General features: G+C 45.7%; 1 protein-coding gene across 1 annotated transcript in view; it reads right to left on the bottom strand.

Annotated features, from left to right (window-relative positions):
• ASTN2 (astrotactin 2) overlaps positions 1–15,153 on the bottom strand; it is a gene marked incomplete at its 3' end in the record, with an annotated part of 830,851 nt that overhangs the window by 702,439 nt on the left and 113,259 nt on the right. The window contains exon 2 of the mRNA XM_081066707.1: positions 10,216–10,403. Coding sequence (XP_080922833.1) covers positions 10,216–10,403 — 188 coding nt within the window. The remainder of the gene's footprint in view (positions 1–10,215; positions 10,404–15,153) is intronic.

Consider the following 15,153-nt stretch of genomic DNA (forward strand, 5'->3'; position numbering starts at 1 on the left):
TTTTCTTTGTTGGGCCATGACCTAACCTAGGGTTCCCCCATGGCATTAAACTTTCATCTCTCCCTAGTCTTATCTGTGACAATCCCTCAGCCTTTCCGGTCTTTCATGATCTTGACACTTTTGAAGAGTGTTGGTGAGTCATTTTGTACAATGTCCACACTTTGTGTTCAGCTGATGTTTTCTCACGATTAGGATGAGGTGATGCATTTTTGTCAGGAATACCACAGACACGACCTTACGCCCTTCTCCATAAATCCTACCGGAAGATTCGTGGCGCCAATATGTCTGATTTCTGGTGCTGTTAATATTGATTACTTGGGTGAAGTCATGTAGCAGGCTGGATGGTGGACCCAAAAAGATATGGCCAGAACCTAATCTCTGAAAATGGTAAATGTGACCTTAGGTGGGGAAAAAGGACCTTCACAGGTGTAGTTAAGGATTTTGCAAGGAGGAGATCTTCCTGAGTTGTGCAAGTGGGTCCTAAAATCAAGTAACACTTGTCCTTATGAGACACACAGGAGAGAGGACACCTAGGAGGTGATATGAAGACAAAAGCAGAAACTGGAGTGACAGAGCTACAAGCCCAGGAACAACTGGAGCCGCCATAAACCAGAGGAAGCAAGGGATGGCCTGTCCCTAAGAGCACCCCAGGAGGCACGCCGTCCTGATGACAACTTGATTTGGGACTTCTGGTGTCCAAAACTGTTAGAGAATAAATTTCTGTTGTTTTAAGCCCCTCGGTTTACGGTAATTTGTTGCAGCAGCCCTATGAAACTAACCCAAGGGTATCCACTCATTTCTCCACTGTATAGTCACCATAAATATCTGAGGGTTGGGGGGGGGGGGTGTGAAACTTCTAGACTCCACAAATTCCCCGCTTCTTCTTGAAGTTTCACCCGTTAATTTTAGTAGATATCAGTGGATCTTATCAGTAGTCATCATTACAGTGGTGAGTCTCCAATAGTGATTTTCTATTTCCCTCTTTCCTTCTACATTTATTAATTGGGACTCTACTGTAAGGAAGAGCTATCTCCTCTATCCCATGTATTTATTTAGTCAATTATTTATACCTGTAGTTTAGGGTCGATATTCTTAATGACTCCTGCCCAACTCAGCTCAAAGGATTATTGTGAAGGCCTAGCCAGAGGGCAACATTCGGAGAGAACATGTCAAAAGGCAAAAAAGAAAAGAAAGAGACCTTTTCCCATGCCGGTCTAAGGCATTTCATGTGTCTTTTATTATTTATTTCTCTCTTCAGCCACATGAATGCGGGATCCGAAAATTGATGAGAAACTAAGAATCAGAGAAGTGTAGGAAGATGTCTAAGGACAAACAGCCGTGAGGGTAAGAGCCACGATTTGAACCCCCATCAGTCTGTCTCCAAACCCACATTATTTCCAGCAAACCAAGCTGCTTTCTGAGGATCGGGGAGAAGGGAGAAAGGAGAATTAGTTGAAGGGGGAGGTGGAAGCATCAATGTGTCTAAAACTAAGCTCACCTCCTGTTTTTACTGCAGGCGGCCATCGCATGTGAACGCGGCAGTGCACACGCACACACACCCCATTCATTCACTGGATGTTAGAAACACATACAAACCCCCCAGGTTCTTGAGGAAAATAAAATGCGGAACAAAAGGCTAGAGGGATGGAGGAGGGGCACGGCCACTGAGGGGACATTCACCCGGACTTTTCTGCCAACCTCTCTGCCCCTGTCTGCACTGTTTCCCTGCAGTGTCGGGATCTCCCCTCTCCCTTTCCTTCTGCAGGTCTTGGCCCTGCAGCCGGCTCACCATCCCCTCTGGCCCTCTTCTCAGATGCACTGACTCAGATGCCTCACCTCAGACGCACCTTGTCTCTCTGGACGCTGCCCCTGCCTGACCTCGCTTCCTCCTCAGCCTCCCCTTCACCCCTAAAGCCCTACCTTTCACCCCTCCAGTTCACCTCCACAGCTCTTCCCTGGGATAGGGGTCCGTCTGCCCCTCTCACTATGCTCTCTGTTTAGCTTGCCTTGTTTCCTTCTCCCTGTGCGGCTTCCTTAGGTTTTTATTTTCTGTTTCCTCTTTCCTGCCCCTGCTTCTATTGCTAAGTCCTTTTCTGTCTGTTCCTATTAATTTCCCGTTATGTTTAGACAGCTCCCTCATTGTCCTTGGCTCCCTTTTTCTCAATTTCCCTTTATTTATCTCTGTCTCTGGTTGTTTCTATAGGCCTAGTATAGTGGCTCAATAAATATTGGTGAATGTCTAGTTTTTCCTGTCTGTGTTTCTGTCTGCCTCCCTCAGACGCGTATCATGAAGATGTTTCTTCTTGTATGTTCTTATACCCATTTCCATCCTGCATTTTAGTTTGGCCAGGAGGTTTAAAGAAACCGCTTCCAGGCCTTCTTCCTGAACTGTCTCTTGCCATCTTTGGATAACTTTTTAACCTGTTCCATCTGGGTTTGATGGTTGGCCCAGGTAGATTCTGTAGGGATGGACAACAACCATTTCTGGCCTCCTTTTCTCCATCTGTAAAGCGAAGGCGGGGCATAGTTCACTGCCTTTTGCAATTGTTGACATGCCCATTCACTATAAAGATTTACATACCCCTTCCAGTGGCTTTGGGCTTGGCCCTACGAGATGCCCACAAAATGTGAGAAGCCATGTCTGAGCTTTGCCTTTAACAGGTATCCTAGATTTCCATCAGGACTGTGCTCTTTCCCTCTGCCATGAAAACCAAATGTCTCAGCCTGGGCCTTCCCTTCAGCCACGGTTCCAGGATGAGAAGACATGCAGAGCTGAGCCATAGTGACTACAACGGCTGACATGTGATTTGCATGAGGAATAAAGTACTGTTTGGTCAGTCATTGAGATGCACAATAATTTGCTTGTAGAATAAACAAGCAGAAGCTGACTCATTAAGAAGAGTTGGATCCTGCAAGGTCTAAGGTGCTTTCAGCTCCAACGTTCCAACCATATTTGATAGATCCATTGATTTGGGAAAATCTTGCCAAATGCTTTCATGTGCATTATCTTTTTTTCAATATTATGATTTTAATTGTATTTCCATTTTTGCAGTGACCAAACGAGACGCTTGAGAGAGGTGAAGGCTTGTCTAAATCTCTATAGCTGGTATGAGGTCGAGTCTGAGCTTGAAACCAGGCCTCCTGACACCCAACTCCACGCTCGCTCAACTTCCCTAGGATGTGTCCCTCTGTGTTGGAGTAGATAAGCCACGTTTCCCACACACAGAAGCCAGGACTTATTCCGCTCTAATAATTTTCCCATAAGGCTAGTTAGAGACCCCACAGGCGTTTAGTGAACCCTTGTTGAGGCAAATTGAGGCCAAGCTACAAGGTTCCTGTGATTTACAGTTCTAAATTTTTTTTGAATTAATAAATAAAATAAAATAAAATTGTGATTTAAATAATTCCACTTTCTGTTAAAAAAAAAAGTAAATGGGATTCATGAGTTATGGCTCACTTACATAAAAATGTACTTGGGATAATTGTAATGTCAAACTTCATCACATCTTGGCAACTGATACAAGCTTGCTGATCTCAATTTACAGATGGACATCCTAAGGCTCAGAAAGGGGATGTAACTTGCAGAAGGTCACGGAACACGAGAGCGGCAGGGCCGGGACACCTAGTCCCAGGCCACGGCTTTTGGTGCTCTGTGAGTCACATGGTTTGTCCACTACTAGACTTTCCCTGTCTTCCCTTTTAAATGAATCCCTCCTAGCCAGGATGTTTCCCCCACTACTTTGCCTTCTCTCTGAAAGGTTTCTGGAACCTGCCTTCTGTGATGGCTTAGCTTCTCCTACGTTACTTGTCCTGGGCATCCTTCAATAATAGAATTATACATAACACAGCAATAACACTTATGTTGTCAGTTCGGTTGTGCCCCCCTCCTCCCCAAAGATCTGTTGGTCTCTTAATCCCCAGTACCTCAGATTGTGACCTTATATGGAAATGGGTCATTATAGAGGCTATCAGGTTATAATAAGGTCATTAGGGTAGGCCCCAATCGAGTGCAGTTGGTGTCCTTATAAAGAAGGGACAGCTTTGGACAGAGACACGGACATGCTCACGAGTAGAACACCATGTGAAGACTGGACTTCTGCTGACACAAGCCGAGGAAGTACCAGAGCTGGGACAGAGGCCTGGAACTGCCCTGTCCTTAGTGCCATCAGAAGGACTGCGGCTCCGCTGACATCTAGATCTCAGACCACGAATCAACAGAACCGTGAGACAATCACATTTTGCGGTTTGAGTCACTTAGTTTGTGGCATTGTTACGACAGCCCTAGGACACTGACGGACTTATGAATCACTGAGTGCTAACGCTTATGAAGACCTCACTGGGTGTCAGGCTCTAGCTTCTATGCGCTGCGTGTGTCATCTTCTCGAATCCTCACAGTAGTCCCCTTCAGGAGGCATTCCATCCTTACTCTGCTCCAGATGACATGGAAGCAGAGGGAGGAAACATGTCCAAGTCACATGGCCAGTCAGTTAGGGAGCCCAAATATAAACCTTGGGACACCAAGTCCACAGTTTTTGCATGTTAGTTACATTCTCTGCGCCTATAGTTTCTCAAAAGGAGAACAGGGGCAATCACGACATATTGAACTAGGATTGTTGTAAGGATTAAATGAGTGAAATTGGTGTCAATGACTGTTAACAACACACATTGTGATAGCGTTGTTACTATTATTATTAGAAGGTTCTTCAGTGCTGATTATTTCCTCAAAACTTGTCCAGCTAGTTATTTTCCTCTTGTCATGGAATCCCCGAAAGTAAACACAATATTTCACGTCTCACAGAACTTCTAAAACTAGTTGAACAGAAAATCATTCTTTCATTCACACGACTTAAAATGTAGGGCAGCCAGCTTTTATCACCCAGATCCCATATCGCTGGCTTCTTCTGAACTTGTGGTTGATTTTTTTAAAAAGCTTCTTCTTTTCTTTTTTTTTTTATTACTTTTTAACTGATAAGGTTTTCATTGTTAGGTTCAGTTGGCAAGTAAACCATTGCATGATTGAGTGATTAAATCACTGAAGTAAGGAATGTATGATATGCCGTGAATAAATAAATGCAATGGTTGGGGAAGGGATATAAATCCATTTTTCACAGAAAGATTTAAAAAGTATTATCCCCGTTATCACACAGATCCTTTAAACAAAGCTACTGATTGAGAATGGCAATAATAATTTCTTAGATTTATGTGACATTTTATAATCCTCAAAGTATTTTTCTATATATTATTATGTCATAGAATCATAGATCTTCTAAGTTGGAAGCAAATACAATAGTCATCTAATTTAACTATTATTCCTCTCAAAATCTTGATGAATAGGGCTTTGGGCCTTTGATTGCATACCCATAGGAACAAAGAACTTAGTACCCTCTGACTAAGTCCACTCTACTGCTGGGTATCTCAGATACTTTGAAAGGTTTGTTCTCTGTCCTGCCATGAGCAGGAATGTTGGTCCCCTGTAGCCCTGCCCCTCACTGGGGCTCATCAGTGTACATCTGCATAATTTTTCTGTGAGATGGTCCCTTTGAAGGGACCATCTTCCCACACATCAAATCAGCCATTTCCTTTCTTAAACTATTTTGTCGCTGATATCGTCGCGACAGCCAACATTCTGAGTACAATGACCCCTTTTTGAGCACTTATGGAATGTGAGGCACTGCACCGTGCAGAATAATGCCCAAGAGCAAAGAGTCGCAATCTGGACAGACAGGAGTTGGAATCCAAGGTTCAGGACTCACTGGTGACGTGAACTTGAACAAGTTACAAAACATCGCAAGTCCCAGGCTCCTCGTCAGCCATGTCTATCTTACAGACGTATTAAAAAAATAATGAAATGGAATAATGCATGTGCTGCACCTAGATTGTGCAGGGCGCTTGCATGTACATCCTCGTTTGGTATTTAGAAAACCTCTAAGGATTGGGGAAAGTTACACTGGTTTTACAGAAGATGAAGTTGGTTTGGCCAAGGTCATAAAGCTAGGGACAGAGACACTGTTCCACCTTGGAGTTGACTTCCAAGTCATAAACTCCCTTATAACCAGGGATTACATGCAAGGAGGGAGGCTGTGTAAGACCTTACCCTTACTACCTTATAACTTAAGCCAGCAAGTAATGCACAGAGAAGAGAAACTGCGGTCTACTATACAGATGAACGGTGGAGATTCTGAAGTCAGTCTATGTAGAGTAAAATATTGCTTTTACTATTTCACCTTTGTGTACCGAAGTCACACCACTGGCTGTTGAATATATTAACATCTCAGGTTTCTCATTTATGAAATAAACATAGAAATAGTACCCACCTGAAGATTTTTTGTGAGGATTCATTGGAACAATGCACGCCAAGCGAACTTTGGAACACTACCTAGCACCTAGTAAATACTCAATAATTGCAGGTATTATTAAGTCTCTAGAGCAGGGGTATCCAAACGTTTTTCAATGTTTTTCACCAAGGGCCATATGCGGTAAAATACACAAACAGCCGGGCCACTCACTCGAGGTTAAGTACGTACTGCCTCACCTGGTTTAGTTAAGTAAACTAAATATATTTTTGGAATTAGCTGCGGGCCAATTAACAATGGATCGCGGGCCGCAGTTGGCCCGCGGGCCGCAGTTTGGACACCCCTGCTCTCGATCAATAGCAAAGTGAGAGCAAAAGGAAGACTAAACCCAATGTCTTCTTACTTCCGGATTAGAGTCCATTAAACCTTGCTGCCAGGATAATATCGTGTGCCCATTATGTGCCAGGCTGGACATTAGGTACTGTTTAAGCATCTATGTTTCTTTCACTCTTCTCAATAACCTAATAACCTTGAGAGATTGGTAGGAGCAATTTCGTTTCATAGATAATGAAACTGAGGCTCAAAGAGGTGAAGGGACTCGCTCCGAGAAAAAACATCATAAAACAGGAAGTAGGAGAGAGTGTGGATTCCACGCCTCTGCTCTCTTCCCGGCATCACACTGCCTGCATGGCTGAGGCATGCGGGGGGCTGCTCAGAGTAGCTGAAGCTAGAGCCGCGGATCAGATGAGATGACCCCCACTCTCTCTAGCTTGAGTCCACTGAGTATCTCCTCCCTGCATGCTCCTTGGGATATTAATAGTCAGATAAAGCAAGCTTCTGGGACAAAACAGATGCTCAACTCAGGTCTTCACAAGCCTAGAAGAGTATGGACAAGGATTACATTACATTCCAGTGACTGAGCTGGAGCTGGTTGCCCTGCTCAGACAGGCAGAACGTTTAAGAAAAGGGGATGGAGAACACTGACCTCTAGATTTCTTTCAGATTTGACTGAATGATTTGGGTCTTCTCCCAAACCCTCTCAGATCTTCACCAAAGATGAAAACAGTGTGAAGTTTGACAGAGTGACAGTCATGGTCTCATGGGTAGTCGGGTGACATGAGTTTGGAATCTTGGGAAAAGCCTCATCCTAGAACTGGCCTCTTATTAGCCATGTAGTCTTCGGCAAGTCAATTAAACTCACTGAGTCTCAGATTTCTCATCTGTGAAATGGGGAGACAGATCCCAACCTCTATGAAGGCCATTCTGAATAGCTGCTTGGAGGGACAGAGGGAGCACTCTTTTTAATTTTGCTGAATTGTCTGTGGCCAGAATGGCAAGGCCAGAGTCTAAGCCACAGAGAGGCCTATTCTCCAGGCCAAGCCCCACCGACTGGCTGGGAAATCCTGTACATGTCCTAGCCTCTATTTGGATCTCGGTTTCTCCCTCTATGAAACACAAGGATATAACAATCAGCATGTCTCAATAATAAAAGTCCTCCTAATAATAAAAGCTAACCCTCTCATATGCCAAGCTCCTCTGATACAAGTGCTTGGTGAACCTGCACATTAATTATTAGTAGAACCCTCATTTATCGTTGACAAAAAACAAGGTGCAGCAGTGTTACAGACTGTGCCCAAGATCACTCAAAGTGTTGAGTTAGTGGCAGAGTGAGTGGGACATTAGAGCCAGAATCTATGCTTCTAACCTCCCTGTCACCCGAACCCTACATAGAGGGCAGTGTTCTCTGACAGGCTGGGCTGCCACCGATGGCTGCCCTGGGGTTCAACATTTCCTGGACAGTACTCTGTCTCCTGTGGGCAAGATAAGAACAGGGAAGAGCTAGATGTGGGAGCCCTGAAGGAGAAAAAGAACTGGTGGAACCCCGGGTCACTGCAGCACATGGGCAGGGAGGGTCTGGAGTGGGCCACAGGATCTGCTCTGCCAGCCATATCCTAAATTACGAAGAACTTCAGAGATAGCTGGGTCTTAGTGAGTCTTTCTTTCCAAGCTGAACTCACTGAGCAGAAAGGAGAGGTGAGAAACACCTACAGCCCTTGTGGATACAGTCTGATTCAGTGGAATTCGCTCTGGGCCTGGGGGCAGAGAAAGCTCATTCAAGGTCCTTTAAATTGAGATAGTACTCTCTAGGTTACTGGGTTATGGCAAGGATGGATGTGCCCAAATACAGAAAATGCCTAATAAATATTAGTTAAAACCAAGACCCTCTCTCTCTCTCTCTCTCTCTCTCTCTCTCTCTCTCAGAACAGCAGTACCGCCCCCTTAATCCTTCTTAACATCAGATGATGCCTATGCTTCTCTGCTTCTCGAGGAACTCAGCAAGTACCCTGAGATGGTACTTACAAACTTGCACCCCAAGGTTAGCACACAGGCACCCACTTGGCTTGACATGTGGCTGTGTGGTTCTCTAAATATATATGCGGGAAAAGTCTATTACACTCACTCCATGAATAACACAAAGGCCTTGATTTGTTCCCCCACGTGATGAGCATGCATTAGGTCCAAAATTAACATCACTGTCTGGCTGGGGTTTGGGTGTGTTTTTCCCAAAAGAGAAAACTTCCAAGCCTTCATCGGAATGTCTAATGCCGTGTTAGTTAAAGACAAACCAAGAGAACAGAGACCAAACGCTAAGCTCCATAGTAGACTCTCAAAAAAAAGAGGAAAAAAAAATGTTGACTGTTGCACAGAAGGAAGAAATGAAGAGGTGGATGGTAGGTTTACTTACGTGAGTGGCTTTATGCCAATCACTTCACCTCTTCCTCACTCAGGTTGAGAGTAATATTTCCTACCCTCCTGCGTCTGGTAGAGCTGTGCTAAAGGAGCAAACTACGTAAGCGTGGGCTGAGCAGTGAAAGGCACCGGGGGGATGTCAGTTATAGCTAATACGTGATCTCTCCTCCGGCCAATTAGACCCTGTGCAGTCTGCATACTAAATGTGTCTTTTTGTACCTACCATGCAAAATCATTAATCACAGCTTTTTAGAGAAACCACTAATATGAGCCCACATCCATTTCAGACTACCATTCCTGTGATTTCGGGCTTAGTAGCCTTCGCTGAGGAGGCAACAGACTCAGCAAGTTCTAGATTACGGGACCCACAGAGATGGAAGGCCACTTTACCTCTCTGTGCCTAGAACTTCACCTCCAGTGTGGAGGTGACACGCCTGACTGCATGCAGTCTTGGCAAGACCACAATGAGATAAGGTCCATGATATGACAGTCATTAAATTCTCACCCTGAGAGAAAGTGCAGAGGGCATAATTTAGGTTTTGTAGCCAAACACACTTGGGACTGACGAGCACTTCCCTCTCTTACCAGCTGTGTGATCTTAAGGACGGTTTTCTGCATTCCTTATAGTATTCCCAACTATAAAGTGAGGGCAGTGAGGAGCTTCTGTGTGTCACGGCACCAGCTATGTCCAGCCCAGCTCCAGGGACCACCATGCAGTGCCTACACTGCAGGGGTGTTGTAAAGGTTAAACCACCTGACACATCAAGGGCATCTGGGAAAGAGCAACCCCATTCCAATTTTGTTTCACTTTTGTTTGTTCAGTCATTCTTGGAAAGGCCAGTTCTGTTGAACCTCAGCCCTCAGCGGAGCAGGCCAAGCACGTGACAGTTGTTAAACAGCTATTCCCAGAGATGTCAGCCAAAAGGCCAAGGAGTTGGAGACCCTTTAGCTTCTTCTCTGAAGCACAATTAGTTTGTCACCGCTGATGGATGATGGATGTGTATGTATCCAAGGGACACCACGGAATCCACCTGACCTCTCTTCATCAGTCTAACCTATCGTACTCGGCCAGCTCTTTCCCTCCATCAGCTGACAACCCCCTGCCCCCCTCCATCCTCTCCCTCTTACCCGCCCCTGCCGCCCCCCCCCCACCTCGGTCCCACTCACTTACCATCACGGAAATGTGGAGAATGTGCATCTGCTCCTCTACAATCTCCGACGGCTCCTGGAGTGTGGGGGCAGTGGCCCGGGCCAGCTGCCCGGCGCTGCTCATGGAGACGTGGAAGTACAAGGTGCCGTTCTCCAGCCACTGCTGTCTCCAGTGCACCAGTGAGATCTCAGCGGCCGTGCCTGACATCTCTGTAAGACAAGACCCAAGGCATTGGGTGAGCTTCATGCCCAGCCTCAGTCTTCCTGGGAGGGAAGAAGCCACATGTATTCGGGAGCTCAGCAGACACCTTCTTTGTACAAGGACGCCTATCTTCACATCAAATCTATGAGCCAGAGGTCATTATTTCCATTTATAGATGGCTCAGCTGTGGCTAAGATTCACTCCAAGCAACAGAAGAACAGAGGCAGGACTTGAACCCAGGTCTGCCTGTGTCTTTTTTATTTATTATTTTATTTTTGGTAGCACTATACATGATAACGTAATTCCTTCTATGCCAACAGTGGAATCAAACTAACCAAGAGGGTGGAAGTGCTTCCATCCTTCTGAGGCCATGAAACTAGAAGATGAAGGCAGGCTGTGCTGAGAGGAGTGGGAGTTCAGAGTGTGACTTCTTCAGAAGCTGAGCTGGAAGTACTTACGGCAGAGTAGCAGAACCTCAGAGCTAAAAAGACCCAAGAGAATCAGCCCAGCCAAGGCACCCCAGGGTTATCCTTTGTGGGAAGGGAGTTTGACAAGAAGAGGGTTGTTCTGAGCCTGTTTCTACAGCTTCAATCAGAACAGCTCCAGTTTGGGGTGGTCTATATGCTTCACTCCCAAGCAAGGTGTTAGCACAAAGGTTTCTGTGGCCTAAAAATACTTGAAAAGCTACTTTCCCACCCCAATGTTCTCAGATAACCAATGGACAGTTAGGGCTTTCTAGTAACTGGTAGTCACCGGACTTGAAGTTCCTAACCCTTGCGTCTGTGCTGTTTTTCCTTCTGTACATATAAAAAAATCATTTTAATAGTATTCCCATTCTATATAATCATACCAACAGAGCCTCCTGTTACATAGAGGGGTGACGCCAGACGGCAAAAGGTACCAGAAGTGTCCTTGTACTGGGATCCTCCAATTTTTTCATAGTGCTACCTACCAGAGGGATATGTCCCTGGAAATGTCCTCGAAGGATAAGGGCTATCAGTGTGTCTTGTGAAGAAAAGGAAAGTGTGGTGTTGTTCTTGGAGAATCAATTATCAGGTCTTCACTTAAGTGAGAGTTCCATACTAGGAGACAGAGGCAATCCAGCAGGAGACAAGCAGCCTTAATAGCATCTGAGCCTTGGAACTTTGGACCCTCTTCCCAAGACACAGATCTGACCTAGAGGCAGTATTTCTACAGTTCCCAAGGACGTCATGTACACGTATACACACACTCGCACACGCACACACGCACGCACACCTGCGCGTTTGAGGAGGACTGGTGGGGAGGGGTAGTTCAAACTTCTTACAGATCAGCTCTCCCCATCATTCCCCACTGCAGCACCCATTAGATCTGTGACACTGAACGCAAGAGAGTCACCTTGAAGACATGAGGAGATGATGTCTGCCCACCAGATTTGACGGTATTCCTTTCATATCCTCCATTCCCCGTAGACTAAGCCCTTGAAGTTCACACTGAAAAGTCCTTAGGGGAAGAGCATGTGGCACTTAATAAATGCTATAAAAGAGTTAGCAATAATATTTATTGCCATTATTATTATTCATAGGGACAGGAGCTAAGTCACCCTTCAGCTGCTCTGAAAACAATCTTTACACATCCTTGACTGCTTGTTTTCTCTCCCACTCCTCACCCAGTCCATCAGGCAAGCCTTCAACAGCCCTCCGAAACGCAGCCCTTCTCAGCGAACCGACTGCAACCGCCCGGGTGGGCCAGGCACCATTCTCTCTCGCCTGGCTTAGCGCAAGGGCTTTTTAACTTGACTCTCTTCTTCTGCCTTTGCCTCCTCTGTCTATTTTCAACCAGAAGCTGGAGGCATCCTCCTCAAGCCACTCCTCTGCTTGAAACCTTCAACAGCCTCCCACCCCATTCCATGGAAAACACAAAGTGACCGGAACATTGTAAGTTCTTCATCCAAGCGCAGATCTGCTCGGGCCTCCCCTGCTGCACCAAGACTCGAGACGGGAGGGAAATAACCACAAAAGCTCACTGGCTCCTAGAACATGGGCCCCAAAGGACCCGGGGAGTTCACTGTGGGGCCCAGGATGGGAGGCTGGCTCGGTATCCAGTCTGTGAAGCAGGTATCTCCCCAGCAACTTCTCTCCCTACCATCCCACCTCCCAGCCTCAGCACCTGAGGTCCTGGCAGCAGCTCCTATGGCAGCCCGCCAGCTGGGCCAAGGCAAGGTGAAGACATCATGGTAAATGGCCTTGCTCAGGACCTCACCCATTTCTCTCTCAGTGTATAAAAGCCCAGAACTCTGTGCCACTGGGTAGGCGGGCATGTCCTGTGCTAAGAGTTTCTGGTGTGGCACGGGCAGAGAACCCCAGGGCAGGCCACAACTGGTTGACACAGCCTGGTATAGACAGAGGCAGAGTAAGTGGACACATGCTTACTCGCTACAGCCCTCACTCCTGGAGCTCTCCCCAGCCTGCGTCGGCAGTCCTCCCACTGAGGAGGCTCGCCCTCCCCATGTTCAGATTAGAAAACAGAGGGTGACAGAGAGTTAATGACTTGCTTAAGGTCATTGGGGACTTTGTACCCAGCTGGATTCCCAGTTCGTGCAATTCCAGCTATGCCAGTTGCTCTCAGAATATCTCCTTTTCCTTGACTAAATTAGCCCATGAACCGAAACCAGATTGAGCTCTCTGTTTGCTACGGTGATGAGTGCACAGTCAGCAGACAGTAAACGTTAAATGATAATAACAGTGTGTGAAACACAGTAAATATTGAATCACAGAGAATAGCTCTGGACTTACTCTATTACAAAGAAAAGAAACCGCTGTTGGGGTGGGAAGGAAGGCCCTGAGAACTCAAAGCAAAAATTGCCTTGGAGGAAACAGAAAGCTTTGTTCATTCTTTTGTTCATCATTCATTCATTCATTCATTCATTCATTCATTCATGTGTTTCTTTATTCGCTCAACACACTTTATTAAGGACCTTCTCAATTGCGGGCAGCTTAGTAGCTCAGAATATGAAGTGAAATTAGACATAGCGTTGTGTTCAGGAAGCTCATAGTCCTTTGAAATTCGACCCGCCTTTCTCGCCCATGTAACTGCCCACACATGTGCACACTCTCCATTCAATGTGGCGCAGGACACTGTGTACCCTGACCCACATCCTACCATCGTCCCCTCATCATGTGCTCAGACCCTGCAGAACTTACAATTGTCCCTCATCCGGGCCAGGGCACATAGCGGGTCATGTATTCTTTCTACCTAATCTGTCTGGAACTCTCCCCCCAAAACTTGCAAGCTGGCTTCTTCTCAGCGTTTGTCTCTCAGCCCAAATGACAGCTGCACAGAGAGGCCCTGCCACTCTCAGCTGAAGCACTCTTCTCCACACACATCCAGACTCTACTTCCCGTTACAAAAAATGTCTGCAGCATTTGTCACTATGAGAAATTCACCTTACGTATTTTATTGAATATGCGTTTAATGCTTGTCTCTCCAGGAGAGCAGGAATCTTGCATGTCTCATTTCCTGCCGTATTTCAAGTACTTGAGAAGTACTTGGCACATTAAGTGCTCAGTAAATAATTACTGAATCGCTGACGACAAATACATATACACACGTGTGTGTGCATGCACACTTACATATATCCATCACAAGATGAGGAAGGTAGTGTTAAGCCTCATTAGAGAAGTAAAGCAAGAGTAAGTAAAGATCCATTGGGGAATCAAAGCTGGGACAGGACTCTCCGAGCTTGGGGGTGAAGAAGTACTCTAAAAGGTACATATGGGCGTTGAAGAGGATGGGCATATTGTTAGCCCTCAGAGGAGAGAAGAGCGCCTGGACATGGGTTGAGGGGCTGAGTATCTCAGGGCAGTGACGCCACATGTGTAAGCAGAATGCAGCAAACGTCAGGTTGGAAATGGAGTTCAGACACGGAGTTAAGGACTTTCAATGGTTGGTAATGGACTATGTTTTATTCTGGATGTAGTAGGGAATCAACAGAGTATACTTGATCTGAGAGCCAGTCCTTTGTCCATTAAAAACAGGTCAACAAAACAAAACAAAACACAGTAACATAACCAAAGCCAGCTCTTGTAATTCCCCGCTGATTGATTTTCCAATTGTATTTTCCCTTTCCTCATCCCCTAGTCCTCCTATATAAACATTATAAACATTTCATTGAAGTCTTCAAGTCATATTACAATCAAACTTAGAGCAAAAGGGGGACTAAACGCATTTGGTCGGGAACCAAGATGATTCCCATAAAGGCAGATTATGCTGACATGATGAATATAAAATGAAACAGCAGATATTAAAGTGGGAGAATTGGTGCCCCATGCCTTCCGGCTGGAGGCTGACTCCAGTGCCTGCCTCCCTCCCACCAAGAAGAGCTTGATTATATATTGGAATCATAAAGAAACCCAGGGATTGCTTTTTTACCTTTCACTGTTCTCCCCCCATGGGCTGTAACTTGTGAAATATTCAATAGGCGCAAATCCCCTCAACCACCCTGCTAAAGCCAAGCTAGAGGATCAGCCTTCATCAGTGATTCTGGGTAGAATGCCATCCTGCCTCAGCAGCCACAGATGCCTTTCAGCCTCCTGGAAAAGAAATAAAAAATCCCAAAGGCATGTTGTGCTTTTAATTGGCTTGTTCTTCCTAATCTATGGCACTCATTGTGTTTTTATTTAATTCCTGAAGGTCATTATGAAAATAAGCAGCTCTTCTGATCATCAGCCATCTTGGTAACATCTCTCAAGGGGCTAACTAATCCGCCTTCTGATTCCA

The sequence above is a fragment of the Rhinolophus hipposideros genome (genome assembly GCF_964194185.1).
Source record: "Rhinolophus hipposideros genome assembly, chromosome: 11".
NCBI lineage: Eukaryota > Metazoa > Chordata > Mammalia > Chiroptera > Rhinolophidae > Rhinolophus > Rhinolophus hipposideros.